Source organism: Lipotes vexillifer, unplaced genomic scaffold (genome assembly GCF_000442215.2).
Source record: "Lipotes vexillifer unplaced genomic scaffold, Lipotes_vexillifer_v1.1 scaffold537, whole genome shotgun sequence".
Classification (NCBI taxonomy): domain Eukaryota; kingdom Metazoa; phylum Chordata; class Mammalia; order Artiodactyla; family Lipotidae; genus Lipotes; species Lipotes vexillifer.
In genome coordinates this window covers 1,203,934-1,221,034 of record NW_006776635.1, presented here as the reverse complement: position 1 = coordinate 1,221,034, position 17,101 = coordinate 1,203,934, and the positions used below count along the sequence as shown (strand labels likewise).

Sequence of the window (17,101 nt, the reverse complement as noted above, 5' to 3'; positions counted from 1 at the left end):
AAAAAAAAAAAAAAAAAAGAAAATCAGTGATGACATCCATTTTCAGAGTAGCCACAGTTATTTTTCAAATACAGAAGAAAAGGAATTACTAACAACCAACAATGGCAACCACCAGTATAGCTGAAGGAATGTAAGCCTGGCGGGGAGAGGTGTGCGCTCCAGGCTGGTTCTTCTATTACTCGGGTAACAGTAAGAAGCATCCTTCCTCTCTCTGGGTCCCTTCTAAGACTAAAAGTCTACATGTCTACAGAATACGATACTATGAGGTTCAAAGATACAACTCTGTGAAGATGATGTCTGGTTCAGTGGGTAGAGCAAAGGAGTAGTCTTCTTTCTGTATAATTTTCAGCTCTTGGGGAGTCCACCATCTTAAAAAAATCAATTCACTTCTCTTTCAGTCTTCTCATTTTGTACAAAAAGTAAAATAACACTTTTGCTCTCTGCCTCAGAGGACATCAGAAACCTTGACAGCAGTGTACTGTTATGGGCTGAACTGTGTTCCTCCCAAATTCCTATGTTGGAGTACTAACCTCCAATAACCTTAGAATGTGACCTTATTTGGAAACAGGGTCACTGCAGATGTAATTAGTTAAGATGAGGTCATACTAGAGTAGGGTGGGTCCCTAATCCAAGATGACTGGTGTTCTTATAAAAAGGGGAAATTGTGACACAGACACACACAGAGAGAAGACAACAAGAGAACACCATCTGCAAGCCAAAAAGAGAGGCCTGGAGCAGCTCCTTTCCTCACAGACCTTGAAGGAAGCTACTTGCCAATGCCATCACTTCTTGTGCTTCAGATTTCTAGCCTCCAGAATTGGGAGACATTAAATTTCTGCTGTTCAAGCTACTTGGTTTATGGTATTTTGTTACAGCAGCCCTAGCAAACAAATACTACTCTAAATTCTGTCAGCAGTTCACTAAATAAAGCCTAATGTAATTAAGTTGCCATTTCTTGAAATTTTCCTCTTTCCTCTAAAAATAAAAACCTGTAAATCTAAATTGCTTATATGCTTAATCAGTAAGAACAAGAGTCATCTTATACAACTTTAAGTAACAATTATGTGGAAAAAGTTTGCTAATTTTCAGCAAGGAAACACCCTGCTGTCATAAACTAGAAGTAAAGACACTGCAATGTTAATTTCTAAGTGTAAGACAAGGTAAGTGGCAGCTATGAGAAATGTTCTATTGTTTTCTGGAAACATTTGCTTTGGTCTCATTTGCTTGTGCTGTGACAGGTCTCTGATAAACAAGTCCAAGCAGAGAGGCAGATCTACTAACACTTCACTCAACCCAGACAGACCCTGGTAGAATGAAGGGTCTGATAGAAGTCGTCTAATACATTAACTAAAATGTCAACATACCGGGCTCCCACGGAGCTCACTACAAAGAGGGAATGGTTTATTATAACCTTGGGCCCTACTGAGTCTTCTTCTGGGACTAAGTAAGAATTTAAAGTGACAGATGACTGATGAAAAGGAACATTTCAGAGAATGAGGCTGGAGTCTAAAAGCTAGGAGTGGGATGAGAAGGATAAGTTTTGGTAGATTATTATTTTTAAAGCTACGCCGGGAAGAAAAAAGTCATCTTGAGGCTACAGCCAAACTTTAGTATATTACATACAAGCTGCTCTGATGTGTAGCCATAAGGATAAGCCTCAACTGGAAAGGAGTAAATAATTTAAGAAAGTACTTTCTGAAAACAGTAATTACTGCAATGGATTGCTGGGTTTATTTTTGGTTTACGCTTTTGTAATGTATATAAACTGGTCTAGCTCCAGAGATTAAGTATCTTGCTAAAGGCCCAAAACTCTGAAGGAGGATTTGGAACTCGGGGTTCTTGCCTTGCATTTCATTGCTCTTTCCACTGTGTGCTCATGGTTCTTTTCCAGTGTTGTAACTCTGCAAATCACAGCGATGTGCTCTTTGAATGTCTTTCTCAGAGTGTAAAGGTATGAGTCTATTCATTCAACAGAAACTTACTAAAATACCCAGTAGAGTCTAGATATTATTCTTGGGCCTGGGCATATAGCTCAGACTAAAACAGATAAAAACAAAACTAAGCAAACAAATAAAAACTCCTTATAGAGTTTACATTTTAGTAGTAGGAGACAGACTATAAGGAAAACCATAATAAGCAAATTAATTAGTAACTAATTCTAAAAGGTGATTAGTGGTATGAAAAAACTGCGAGTCGGGGAGATGAGTGGACAGTAGGGCTAAGATGGATGTGTGGTGGCAGGTGGCAGATTGAAGGAGGATAGTCAGGATAGGATATTGAGAAGTGGAGTAAGCTATGTGAACACTTAGAGGAAGAGCATCCCAGGCAGAGGGGGATCCAGAGTGTACCTGGATAATCTGAGGAATGGCAAGGAGGTCTGTGTGTGGAAGAGTGTAAGCAGGGGACAGAGTGGACAAAGAGGTCAGGCAGTGAGAGCGGTGATGGGGTGTCAGATTGTCGCCCTTGTGAGGCTCTTGGCTTTTGCTCTGATTTAACTACCGGAAAGACCTGAACAGAGGAGTGAAATGATTTGACTTTATCTTGTAGCAGAATCAGCCCAGCTATGCTGGAAATAAATTACAGAGGAGCAGGGACTTCCCTGGTGGTGCAGTGCTAATGCAGGGGACACGGGTTCGAGCCCTGGTCTGGGAAGATCTCACATGCCACGGAGCAACTAAGCCCGTGTGCCACAACTACTGAGCCTGCGCTCTAGAGCCTGCGAGCCACAACTACTGAGCCCGTGCGCCACAACTACTGAGCCTGTGCTCTAGAGCCCAAGAGCCACAACTACTGAGCCTGTGCTCTAGAGCCTGCGAGTCACAACTACTGAAGCCCACCTGCCTAGAGCCCATGCTCCGCAACAAGAGAAGCCACTGCAATGAGAAGCTCGCGCACCGCAACAAAGAGTTGCCCCCGCTCGCCACAACCAGAGAAAGCCCGCGCGCAGCAACGAAGACCCAACACAGGCAAAAATAAAATAAATAAATAAATAAAATACTATTTTAAAAAAAGGAGCAGAAATAGAAGCGGGGAGCCCGGCTAGGACGTTATTGCTTTAATCCAGGCGGGAGAGGATGGTGGCTCTGACCACACGTAGCGGTGGAGGGGGGAGAGGGAGCTGGAACCCTTAAATGCTTTTAAAATACATCCAATAGGGTTTTCAACAGATTAAATGCGGAGTATGTATGAGAAGGAGTCATCTGGGATGGTTTCAAATAATAGCCCACACCTGCACTTTGCCTTTTAGAGATGACTTACAAGACTTTAGCTAGATTTGTTTTCTCATTTTCATCTAGGACTCAAAACCCATACCTGCTGACCTGGTGAGACATGTGAGAGCAAGGATCATGTCCTATTATCTCTGAATTAACCCTCTTACTAGAGCATGACATGGAGTATCATACAAATGGTAGGAATTTAACAAGATTTCACAGGGTGAATGAATAGTGGAATGAACATATGAATGATACATGTTGACAGAGAACATTCATTGCCTCATTCTTCAAAAGAAGGCTCTGTCTTTGAGGATATTAGGTGCCTGGGGAGTGTCTCCAAAGGTAATATGAAGAAAAAAGTTATTCAAAGAAATAACATATCATTTGAATTTGAATCTTATTTAACCTAAATAACAGAGCAAATCTATATGGATTGGCTAGGTATCAACAGAACCAAAAGTAGAATTTATAAAATAGAAGTGTTAGAAATTTATTTTTAAAATTGTTTCATCATTTTCAAAGGTCATGTTACTACATGGCTCTTTCAAAGAAACAGCAACAGCTCCCTGCAGGAATCTAAGTCTGCTCAGGGATCGAAAATCGACTGAGAGTAACCCGCAAAGACATCTAGCACCTGGGCCTTCAGAAACTCAAAATCTGAATAACTGCAAATTCTTTAATTTGACCTTCAACTAGAAAGAAGACAGAACATTTCTGAAAGTAAGACCATAAATCAGAAAAGGGCTGATGACAATCAGATCCTTGTGCATTTTAACAGGCATCCACATAAAGCGTAAATGATATCTAATAGTATAATGACATTGGCTCAATTCTTGGCTGTGCTGACACTCTTGCAGTGTTCTTAACTGAAAGTGTGCTATTTGAACAGTGGAGGCTAAGCATAGGAGCAAACAAGGTATCTTATAGCTGCAGACAGCAGATGCTGGACAAAGCCTTCTGAGATGATTTAGTTCTCATTGTACCTTCTGAGATCAGGGTGATAACTGACTGTTCTGCTTGGAGGGGATGGCAGGCAAGTGGCTTATTTTTAAAGGTCTCTAGTGAAAAGAGTCTCCTGCTTCTAGTGTAGTTAGAAGTAGAATTCCTTTTTGTCCTAATGCTCACTAGAGGTGGTATCGTTATTAATCATCCCTTATATTGAAGTTTTGGACAGCCAGATGAAAACAACTAATAAAATCATCTTCCAACAGCAGACGGTAATAGATGTAATGAATATCAGTTAGTATAAACATCACTGAGAAATGTATAAGATCTAAGGGATTGTTTTAGCAATAATGGTAATACTAATTATCAGCATCAAATGAAGTTAATTTTGGTGTTAAAATGATGTTTGAAAATAAAATAATGGGAACTAATTTTACTTTATTAAAAATGAAATGTTGCTTCTTTCTTGCGTTGGTTTCTTTCTGTGCTATACACTATATAAATGCATGTTTTTAGGTTTTGTGTCTGTTTTGTTAAATAATGAGCTTAGTGCTACTGCTGTGGGGCATCAATAAAATGGCACAATTTCCTTTGCATCTAATTTTATACAAACACATTTTTATACAACTGATTAATGCTGCTTGTTAGACAACTCGATATCACTTCGTCAGTTTCAACATAACCCGTCTCTTCCTTCCTCTGCCAATTTAGAACATTTCACCATTCACTGCCTTTCAGTGCTTTGTCCCCACTTAAGTAACATACTGCAATTTAGTGGAATACTTACTTCATCTTTAAATACCTTTCCATGTTCTTCACATCCAGGTAAGCTCTGTATGAACTCTGACACCTGTTAAAAATATGATCAAAATTCCAGTTTAAAAAGAAGAAGCCGGAATCTAAATGCTACAGGTTCAAAATATTTAACCTATCCTTTCATTGTTTCTCTCAGAATAATTTCTTCTCTTTCAGAAAAAAAAGACTCAATCCCACATGCATTCATGTTGCCCTCTCCTTAAGTCAGTACTCCTACGTCTGGCCCCTGGCAGACCAAGAAAATAAAATATACCTCATCTGTGCTCCATTTGGAAACTTTACTGGCAGGGATGCCGGCTACAGTTGGGAGAAGTTTGCTCTGCTGCTCCCAGCGCAAGGGCAGACATGGAATCGGGGACTTAAAGGACAGAAAGACCGCCGACCGCCGCTGTGCCTGCTGTACGCTGGGTTCTTCCCGGGCACCTGGTTGACAGAAACAATCAGGAATTCACTCTCTGAAAAGCAGCCAAAAAAGCCCCCCCCCAATGCCATGTGTTGCCCCCAAACAATGAGTAGCATGGAAGCAAGGTAAAGCATTGGTTCAACATTACATTCATTGGATGATTACACTCTCGTTCATCTTTACTGAAAGTCACCATAAGAAACAACCTAAAGTTCAACTGACATGTTTGCCACATCACCCATCACTGAAGACATGCATCATTACACCATTCGACGTTCCCTCTTTAATGCTTCAGATAAGAAATCTGCCCCCGAGCTTTAGTGACAAGGAAAATAACTCTCACCCTACGAAATTATATTTGGTTCCCTTTTGGCTTTGGATGTCCTAAAAGTAAGAGCCAAGTTGCATGCTCAAGTCCAGCTGCTGTGTTTACCCTGTAGTTACCATACCTGTTCTCTCCTTTTACTTCAGCCCTGTTTCGTTCTTCCAACTTCGATTTACTAATCACATCGATTTTTAAAATAGCCAACGTATTTTTTTTGAAAGGGGATATGAAATTATTGAAATAAAAATAAAATAGCATAAAGGCAAATGCTTTTGCCATTCTTCATTTGTGAAGATCAAAGTTCAAACTACAGAATATTCTATTTATCTGCTAGTTCTGAATCCAAACCTAGTTTACCTGCTGCTCTTCTAAAACAGCTGTTTTCTAGCACGTTTTTTTTTTTTGTCCTTGGGACTCTTGACTTAGAGTTTGTCCATCATTATCTCCGTAAGATCGGATCCTTTAGAACGGAAATCTTTTCTGAAAACTACTTACTCAAAGCCCATCAGAAGAAGGCACCTCCCCACACTTACTCTCCGCTCTGCCCACCAGCTCAGCTAGGAACTGAAGGTGGCAGCACACCTAGAACCCCCTCCAATCACACCCCACCCAGCAAGGAAACCACTTCCCTGACTTCCAACACCATCGCTTCTTTTGCCCTGGTTCTGAACTGTAAGTTTGATGGAAACTTGGTATCTGGCTTCTTTCTCTCAATAGTGTCTGTGTGATTCATCCACATTGCTGTATGTAGTTGTAGCTCACCTGCTATTTGCTGTGTGGTTTTTCATTGTTATGAATATTTCACAATTAATTTGGAGCTGATGGACATTTGAGTTGTTTTTAAGTTTTGGCTAAGACCGACAGTGTTGCTATGAACGCTCTTGTACATATCTTTTCTTGAATATATGTATGCCTTTCTGTTGCATACATACTGAAGAGTGGGACTTTGTGGTTATAACGTTTGTGCACATTCAGCCTCAGCAAATTCCACCAGTTTTCCAAAACAGCTGTGTAGTACACACCTACTAACAGCATAAGTGTTCCAAATGCTCCATACATGTTCTAATCAGCATGTGGTACTGTCTATCTTGCTCAATGTAACCCTTTTGGTGCAGGTGTCATGGCATCATATTGTGGTTACAACTGCATTTGTCTGATGACAAAGTTGACAATCTTTTTCTATGTTCATCGGTCATATGGAGAACCTCTTTTGTGAAGTACTTATCTATTTTATGCCCATTTTTCCATCAGGTCATCTTGCCTTTTTCTTACTGATTTGTAGAAGTTATCTATCTATCTATCTATCTATCTATCTATCTATCTATCTATATATATATATACACTCTGGGTAAGAGTCCTTTCTTGAAAATATGTATTACTTATATCTCCTCCCCCTCTGTGTCTTCTTTTTACTCTCTTAAAAAGGTCTTTTGATAAACAGAAGTTCTTAACTGTAGTAAAATTTATTAATTTTTTCTTTTAGGGATAGCACTTTTGAAGAAATCTTTGAGAAATCTTTGCTTACCCCAAGGTCCTGAAGATAGCCTCCTCTGTTTTCCTCTGAACACTTTATGTTTTACCTTTCACGTTGAGATCACAATCCATCTGAAATTTATTTTTGTGTATGGTATGAGGTAAAGATCAATATTCATGTTTTTTCCCCACATGGATTTCTAATTGCCCAACCATGATTTAATGAAAAAGACCAACCATCCTTTCCCTGCTGTACTGCAGTGCCGGCTTAAAAATAAATCTGAATGTGTTTTCAAATATTCTCTTCTGTTCCACTGGTCTCTTCACACCGACCCACAGGCTTTAATTACTCTCATTTTATGAGTGTACTGATATCTGTGATCTAGGTCTTCTTCAAGACTCCTTGACTATCATCACCCCTTTGCATTTCCAACTTTAGGATCTGCTTGTTAAAAAAAATGCTAGGATTTACACTGGGATAACCACTGAATATACATCAATTTGGTGAGAGATAACATCTTCACAATATCAAGCCTTTCAATCCAAGAACAAGGTATCTCTCTCCATTTCTTTGGATCTTAAAATACCCCTCTTCAATGTTTTGTTATTTTCATGTAGAGGTCTTGCATATCTTTTGTTAAATTTATTTTTGTGTGTGTGATGTTTTCTGTTGCTATTATAAGTGGTATAGTTTTTTAAAAACGACTTCCTACTGTTTTATTGTGGATCTTTAATAGCTTTTCTCTTCAACTACCCTAATCTAAATTTGAATTGCTCTGAATGTTAGAAAAGTCGCTATACTGAATTAAAAGAAAAAAAATCTTATCTTACTGGAGCTAACACCCACTGGTCCTTGCTCTACCTGAGTGAGCTCATATAGAAAACTGTGTCTGCTCCCCATGAAACCTTTCAATTCTTCAAATATTTTATAAAAAACCCTTCATGGTCCCTCTTTCCACATTCCATCCACCGAATCTCATATAATTGGTTTTAAGGTTTTAGGTCTTCATCCTATTTTACTGCAAATCTATTATGAGCCAAATATACAAACCTGTACCAGTTTGTTTTTATTCTTTTAAAATTGCCCAGAGTTCAAGAAACCTCTGTTTTGCATAAATATGGGGTAACTTAAAAACATTCCTTAATCTCAGACAGTCCCAAGAGTTCAGCAATTATTTGCAACACATTATTTGTAAATCCTTCAGGAGATGGACTTACATGAAATGGTAAGAGTTCTAGTTCCACACTAGAGTAAAACAACACAGTCTACTTTGTAACTTGTATTTGGATTGCCTGCCACAGTGTCAGTTTTTCCCAAAGCCATACACTTTCTTCTATAACTATTTATGTTCTGTTGACACTTGGCACTGTTTCCTCCTTCACTGAAGCTCCATTCTATGTTCATTCTATTCCTGCTAAAGTTGTACTATTCACAGTTCATTTCTAATGCTCCTACATCATTATTCCTTAGAAAAATAACTGAGCCATTCTAAAGAAATGACTAAAAACCCTAAAGCTCCTGTATTTCTGGTAGCGTTTGCATGTCTTCGAAGCTGACATCATACATAGGCCTAGACTCATACACCACTCCAATACTAATACCAATTTTGCATCCTTCACCCTTCCTTTTGCTGATTCTTTCATGTTGACTGATGCCCAGTGTTATTTTCTGACAAATGGGGCAACTGTAGCATTTACCAGCCACAGAATACGCCATCTCCTCAGAAGATGTTAGGTACACGCTCCCAATCCAAAAAGGATAAAGAAAACAACTTCATTTGAGTGGATATGTATTGGATCCCTTGAAATGCACAGAAACGTGACTCCAGGTTTTTATTTTAACATGTGATATAGACTAAAATAAACGCACATAGACTCTGGCTCAAGTAGCTGGCTCAGTGCAAAGAGTAGGGAAGAGTAGGTTTGAATGTGTATAATGTGCTTTAGAAAACAAAGCTTTTTTATTCTGGAAGACATTTCTGCCAATAGCATTTTATGAGGGTCAGATTTCTCACCACCCTCCTCTCAAATGATTTACCTGCATGAAAAATAATACTTTTTAAGGAGTTTTCGGTAGTTTTTGAAGTTTCCCAAGAAGAAAATTTACCCAAGGTATATGGTCAAACTTTTTCTCACTACTCCCACACCCTGACTCTCCTTCCTCCTGGGGAGAACAGTAACTGAATAACTAGCCCCCCAGAACCACCCTTGACCAAGATAAGACCTTGGGAACAGACACTCTGCAAAGGAGAGCAACAAGATACATGGAACCTGACTTCCTAATACTGCTGAGTACCATTAAATCCTGGAGCACCTACCTTTGAGCCTCCTCCATGTGAGAGAGAGATAAACTGATTTTACCTGATATAAACCACTTGTATGTGTTTTAGGCCACACACACACACACACACACACACACACACACACACACACACCCCTAATCCTAATCACTACCAAGGTTTACTGCAAGAGCGTTTATAATAGTGAGAGACAGGAAATAACTAGCTTAGATACCCACTAGAGATTGGTCCATTAAATGATGCTGCATTGATCATCGATCCACAGAGGGAATATTTAATATTATTTTGTAATTAGTATAAATATTTATGTAAAAATGATTGTAGTATTACGTAGTTAGAAAACTGCAGGTTACAAAGTAGTTAGTATAATATTTCAGATATTAAAAAATCCCCAAAAAACTCCCCAAAATTCAGAAAATGGTGTGTTAGAAAATAAAATTACAGATAATTTTGATTTTCTGCTATTTGATTCCCTGTATTTTCTAATTATTCTATAATAAATATGTTATCTTAACAATATGTTATGTAAAACCAGCAGCTGATATTGGATAAACTACTTATTGTTACTCAAAAATAATAACAAAAAAATGAAAGCCTCACTTTCGTGACTTGGAAAGCAATTTAATGCATTTTTGGAAATAATTATTAAAACATCAATTGCTGGGCTCCCTTAATATCAGAAGCAAGAAAATATTAGATGGGAGTAGCGTTAAGAGAAATAACTTTGTGGATCTTTGGTCTTAACTGCTATTTCATCTCTCTAGACAATTATCAAATGAGGAATATTTTTCTTACGTTGATACTTAATGGATGGACAGTAAAGCCCTGCCTCTACCATTTACATATATTGTTTATAATATGGAAATCACTCATTCAGCAATTACTTATTCAGCACTTACAATGCAATGTGGAGGGCTACATTGATACAGCATATTCTTGTATACTTTCTTGAAATGAAGTTTAATAGATAATAATGTAGTTATCCAAAGCAGAAATTTGCAAATACAAATGTCTCTCAGTTCTGGTTGAGAATAGAGGTATTAAACTCCTTGATTTGGCTTAGGGTAGGAAAAAGTGAAGGAGACGATTAACCCTTGTGAGAAGACGGGTCTGATAAAGGTGATCCTGAAGAAATATATCCTCCAATGTTTCATGCAGAATCAAGACAGTAAATCTTCAGAATAGAGACCACCATCTAAACCAAACATGAAATCTCCCAGTAGAAAGAGATGTCTTCACTACCATGGAGCAATGAGAACCTGCTTCCTATAGGACTGTTCCCATCCGGGCCCAGTAGAACCACAGGGAGCGCAAGATCCAGAGAAAAGGAAAAGTTCTCTTCATGCTCCCTGCTGCTCTCAGACTCAGATCCCATTCTGCTTCCTGTTTCCAAGTCTGAACAATGCTAAATCAACAAGCCACAGCATGACTTGCCACTTGTCCTGACTCATTCCTATCCCTTGAAGCCAGTGACAGAAGCGAGACCAGAATCTCCAACTGCCTTGTTTCATTTTAGTTTCAAAACAATGCTAGGAGGTAGTATCCCAAAGATGAGGAAAACACATTGTGAGATAGGGCAAAGCCCAAAGCCACCCTGTGAGATAGGGGAAGCATCAGAAAGTGACCCTGGATCTTCTGTCTCCTAATAAGAAAGTATAGGGTCATGGTCAAGGGAGTGAGTTTAAGAGTCTGATATACATGGATTCAAGTCCGTGTTCTGCCACTAACTAGCTCTAAATTTTGGCTAAATCAATGTAACAGGATCACTGTCACAATTACATATTTTAAAAAATGCTTATTCTTATTCCACTGTCTGACATATAGTAAAGACTCAGCAAACGGGAAAACTTATTCCTATCTTGAAAGAAAGGCGTGCCACTGAGAGTATACTGAATATAAACAGGCAAAGATGAAAAGGAGTCAATGACCCTTTCAAGCTAATATTCCATGAGTCTATAAAAAAATGCTCTTAATGTGAAAGGAAAAAAAGCCAGAAGAAATGGGATACATCTGTCAACCAAGTTTTTTTTTTTAATGGAGTTACTAACTGGTGACTAAATATAAAAAGGATGAACAATAACAATGATTGGGTAAAATAAATGGATCACAGCACCAAGGAGTGTGGATAAAATTAGCTCCAAGATCCTAAACTCAGGCATGAAAAATATTTGAGGATCATTTCAAGGTTAACAACCAAAATAAAAACCAATTGCTATGGAAGCAAAAGGCAAGCCTGATTTTTCAAGTGAGAATCTAGTACATTACAAAATAAAATTCAACTCTTTCTGCATATCAGCACCCCTGAGAGAGAATGTTTGCAGAAGGGAAAGGAAAATTACACGGTTCCCAGGAATATAGGAGTTTAAATCTGAAGGTCAATGTATAGGATCCTTTATGAATGGACCTTCCTACAATGGAGGAAATGAATTCGTTTATCTTTCAGGCAAAGGAGACAGAAGCCAACAAAAAGAAAAAGAAGAAAAAGTGATGCATTGTATTCAGTAAAGGTCCCCAAAGGTCAAATTCGGTAGCATAGTGGCAATCATCAAAAAATCAAAAAGGCTCATAATCACACATATTGTACGGAATTGAATTAACTGAAGAAACAAGGTAGGAAGATGGTTTTTTTAGGGGGAAGTGCTTTTAAAAATCAATTTGCTCTAAGACTCCAAACAAAATATTTCTCATGGGCTTACTGAATCTTAAATCCTCCTAGCTATAAGGAACAGGGTGGCTTCTTTTCAGACTCCTCTATACTAAATAGTACACAAACTGTAATATTTCTCTCCTTTCCCCTATCCCCTATTCCACCACTGGTGAATGACACAGTGAATGAACACTGGTGAGCACCTACTAGGATCAGCATATCGACCTGACCCTCAGGCTCAGGTGTGAAAGAGGAATTCTACTGGCACCCAGATGGGAGCATTGAAGGGTAAGTGTTCTTCACAAAAAACCTGGGGAAACTTCTCTGCACTCAAAAATGATAAAATAAAAAACAATCACCAAGGGCCTCTGATAAGTTCTACACAACATTGGGAGAGGGGCATTGATCTACTGACAGAAGAGTTTCATGATTTTAGTAAGGCACAAGGGAACATGACGTCTACAAAACAAAACAGGCTATGAAAAGAAAAAAACAAGCTAGTGCAGGAAATTAAAGGGAAATAAAAACCACTATTAAAATTCACGTTAAAGGCAGTAACTAGTAGACTTGACAGAGCTAGAGTAAGACATTTCAACTTGAGAAATATGTCTAGAATATCAAAAAATGCATAAGCTGTTGAAATATTAAAATACTTCCATAATGGCTGATAATAGTCCCCTCCACCCTCAGCAGTCAGGCCCTTGCGGGACTTCCCTAAGACGCTGCAACAAAGTACAGCAGGGAGCTTCCAAACTCTGCTCCAGCACTAAGGCTGGTGTTTGTTTTAACTTTCCTGTGCAATGTTGGCTGTCAAACCAGTTGTTAAATATTTTGAATATCATCCTTTGGATCTAACCCAAGAGTAAACGGTATTACCAATCAAAAAGGAGAAAAGAACAAAAGTAATAATAAATATAATAACTGAAGGAATTTTTCTGGATTAAAAAAAAATCCTGGATCTAAAAAAAAAAGTAAATAAAGTGCATGACATCTCAGGCAAAATAATGAAAAGACTGAATTTAGGAGCCAGATTCATTGTCTAAAACAAAAAGATTGGATTGAATTGGGCCTAATCCCACATATGTGAAAGGATGTTTTGGTTTGTTGTTCAGTTTTTTTCAGTTCTGTTTGATTTTTCTTAAAGGAAAGTCAGAGACCAAATGACTAGCTAGGTGTAGTGGACACTGTGGTGGGCTCCCAACTTCGGAACCCAGAGATTCATTCTCCTACCTGCTGACTGCTGATGCCTCAGAGCTACCTCCCTCTCCAGGAACTGCCCTAAGCCAAAGGGAGGCTCCTTGCCCAAGGACACGGCCCGTCTCAGCCAACATCCAAGGACTGGTCAATACAAAGGCCTGGTCCTCATGCCTAAATTCGGGATAACTCTGAAGGGTCATCTGGAGCTCCTTTATGGGATCGACTGAGGCTTCTGCTGTAACTGCATCACAGCTCATTCTGCCCACTGTTGCTTCTCTCACTCTCTCAGTGGTATCGTTCCCAAGAGTATCCACCAAAAACCTTCTGCACACAGCACTCCCAATGTCTGTTTCCAGAGAGCCCAATCTGAGACACTGGGTCAAGGCTCTATTGAGACCTGAGAGGCAGGGGGGACAGAAAAAGCTAAACACATCCACCCACTGACTGGGATCTGAGATATCACCAACATCACCAAGATACAGGAGCCCTCAGACGCCATAAGATCTCATTTTGGACTGAAGGATCATGGGGTCCAGGGAAAGACAACCAATAAACTCTTAAATGGTAACAGGAAGTGAAATTCAAATCTTTTCCATACAACATGAATCTGGAAAAAATTTTCAAAAAAAAAAAAAAGAAAGAAAGGAAATCTAAAGCTAAGAAAGCAGTTAAATAAAAGCTGACAATCATAACATGATTTCACTACAGTAAAAATTAATTTTAATGGAAATTTTACATAAAATGTTTCAAAAGAGAAGGGAAGTCATCAAACTCATTTTAGGAGGTTAAAACTGGATGAGATATTAATACGCGAATTTTACTTAGGAACATATGTGCAAAAATTCTCAAAGCAGCTTGTTTTTATGAGGCTCCCTTTCACTAATGAAAAATAAGACAGTAAGTAAAATACGCATATTGAACTATAGGTTTTATGGGTGACAAAAATAACAAAGAGTTATATATGAATCCTAGTAATGTTTCTTCGGAAAGAACTGTAAAACAGAAAAATTCAGGCAATTCAAATTAAAAAAATCGGATAAAAATATACAAAGTTTGAAAAGACATAAAACTGCCACAGAAAAAGAGAGAACACCATGCATATCATGTTAATAAATCTGAAATTCTCCATTAATTAGACTATTTTCAGAAAAAAATGATCAAAATCAGCTCAGCAAATAAAATGAAAAGTGAATTGCATCACCAAGTTAGGAAGAAACCGAAAAGGTTGTCAAATTATTACTCCCTCAAAAAGTTCAGAGCCCAGAAGATTTTATTAGGAATCTATCTAAACCTTGCAACGATCAGATAATTCCATGCAATAGACACTCATTTCACAATACTACCACTACTTCTCCTATTACTACTACCACTAGCAGCTAATACTTTGGCCCCTGATGTATTTATTCCTCATAATAACCCAGTGATGTGGGTACTATTAAGAAACTGGGGAGGGCTTCCCTGGTGGCGCAGTGGTTGAGAGTCCGCCTGCCGATGCAGGGGACGCGGGTTCGTGCCCTGGTCTGGGAAGATCTCACATGCCGCGGAGCGGCTGGGCCCGTGAGCCATGGCCGCTGAGCCTGCGCGTCCGGAGCCTGTGCTCCGCAACAGGAGAGGCCGCAACAGTGAGAGGCCTGCGTACCGCAAAAAAAAAAAAAAAAGAAACTGAGGAACAGAGAAGTTAAATACTTTCCCCAAAGCCAGCCACACAGCTAGTACTGGTGGAGCTGAGAAGAGAATGAAGGCTGTGCTCCTAACCACCATTCACAAAGAAAGGCTGAAGCCTTTGATTAAGAACCCGATATACCCTGATGACAAAAGCTTCGTAAATTAAATGTTTTTCTTCCTTTCTAAATGACCAGAAACATTATAGCACTTATTATGTGCCAAGCACTGTTCTAAGCAAGTTACAAATGTTACTGTACTCAATCCCCATAACAACTGTGGGAGGGAGTTACCATCAGCAACCTTCTGGACAGATAAGGAAACAAGCACTGAAAGGTATTCCATGAAATGTCCAAGATTACACAGCTAGCAGGAGGTAGATCAGGGATGCAAACCCTGGCCATCTGAAGGGTTTGTATGTGGCGCAAGACTAAACACCATAAAACATGCTGAGGACAGCAGAGAATATAACTTTTAAATTAATCATAAATTACTGCTTTATGACAATCAGATATGGAAATCAAAGCATCACTTATGGAATAGGTCATTATAGGCAAACAGTCCTTAGGTGCTATTCTACAATCTTATAAACAGTCTAAACCAAATAAAGCACATGACAAGCAAAGTCCCCAGGGACAATCGTTAAAATCATAATCGGGACAACATTTTCTTATAAAAAATAAATAATAATTATAAAACTATGCATAAATTATAAACACCATCTATACTATGAGTAACAGTCATTATGACTTCATTGTTCAGTTAAACCACTGTAATATCTATTCAGCAAAGATGTAAGACAAATTACTTTCTCCAATACAACTTAAAACTTTTGTTCAAGTAATTTCCTTTTCATTTTGTGGTATTAGATTAAGACCATATTAGTTCTATTTGAATTTCAACACATTCTGAGATGAGTCTGAAACATATGAAGCAAATGACATCAACAATATCAAAAAAATTCACGACAAGGACCAAATAGAATGCCTTATTCAAACTTTACCTACAATATTGTACAGATATGTGAAAGAGACTGTAAATACAGGTCACAGATGAATCCATATCATTGTGAAGTATACACCAAATTTATCCTGAACAATAAATGCTTATTGCCTGTGGTAACAGAACCAACCAAAGTTTATCTTTAATATATAAAAGGGACTGCTACATTCCAGTTAAGTTTTGATTGTTGAGTATTAATAGTAATACGCATCAATAATATGAGATTATTATGGGTACCTGTGGCTTCATGTGATGTCCTCATTTCACTCTCTGTTCTCTCTTCAAAGCCTTCTTTGACATCATCAGCATGCTGGTCTCTGAGAAAAAATAGGTGTTTTAATATTTTGTAATAGAAATGTTTAAAGAAATGGGAAAGTGGGGGTGGGTGGTAGTGGTGGGATGAACTGGGAGACTGGGATTGACATATATACACTAATATGTATAAAACAGATAATAAGAACCTGATGTATATAAAAAATAAAATAAAAATTGAAGTACAAAAGAAAAAGGGAATGGCTCAAAACTGCACCTCAGCAACTGTTTTTTTTAAAATTTAAAAACAAATGATACCATTAAAATGTTAGAAAGGATTTTCAGTTTAACTAAGAAGCAATTAATACTAACAACACCTATAAATGTTCATTTTCCTCATTATCAATTTTCATTTACTGTTCAGAAAGATTCTAAAGCTAAGAATGGTATTAAGGTTAACTATTCTGGAAAATGTGGCTACTGAATAGTTCAACTTCAAATTGGGACATGTATTCATGAGGAATTTTACTTGTACTACATGGTAAGACTACAGTTTTAAGTAAGAAAATGGTTTTAAAGTCCATACCATTTAATCAAGTCACTATATACTACTCAGCTCCAGAATTTGAGATTGAGGCTGAGATTGCCCAGGAGAATCAAACTCAATTCTAGGAAGCTTTTCTTGGCTTAATCAGGTCAAATTCATAGGCTGAACTGATTCCACCTCTTTCTGACCAGGAATGAACTAATGCTAATCTAACCATGCCAAGAACGCTCTAAAATGGAATGGACCCATTCCGATCCTAATTCAGACCTTTACCCTGAAGTCAGTGACAAAAATGGCTTTAAAGGAAACCAGGCACA

At 38.3% G+C, this 17,101-nt stretch overlaps 1 protein-coding gene across 4 annotated transcripts in view; it reads right to left on the bottom strand.

The window, feature by feature from the left end:
* Nucleotides 1-17,101, bottom strand: part of L3MBTL3 (L3MBTL histone methyl-lysine binding protein 3) — a 117,562-nt gene that overhangs the window by 2,538 nt on the left and 97,923 nt on the right. For all 4 annotated transcript variants that reach the window (XM_007450528.1, XM_007450527.1, XM_007450526.1 and 1 more), the window contains 3 exons: nt 16,223-16,302; nt 5,230-5,399; nt 4,948-5,010 (listed from right to left, as the gene is read on the bottom strand). In XM_007450528.1, coding sequence (XP_007450590.1) covers nt 4,948-5,010; nt 5,230-5,399; nt 16,223-16,302 — 313 coding nt within the window. The remainder of the gene's footprint in view (nt 1-4,947; nt 5,011-5,229; nt 5,400-16,222; nt 16,303-17,101) is intronic.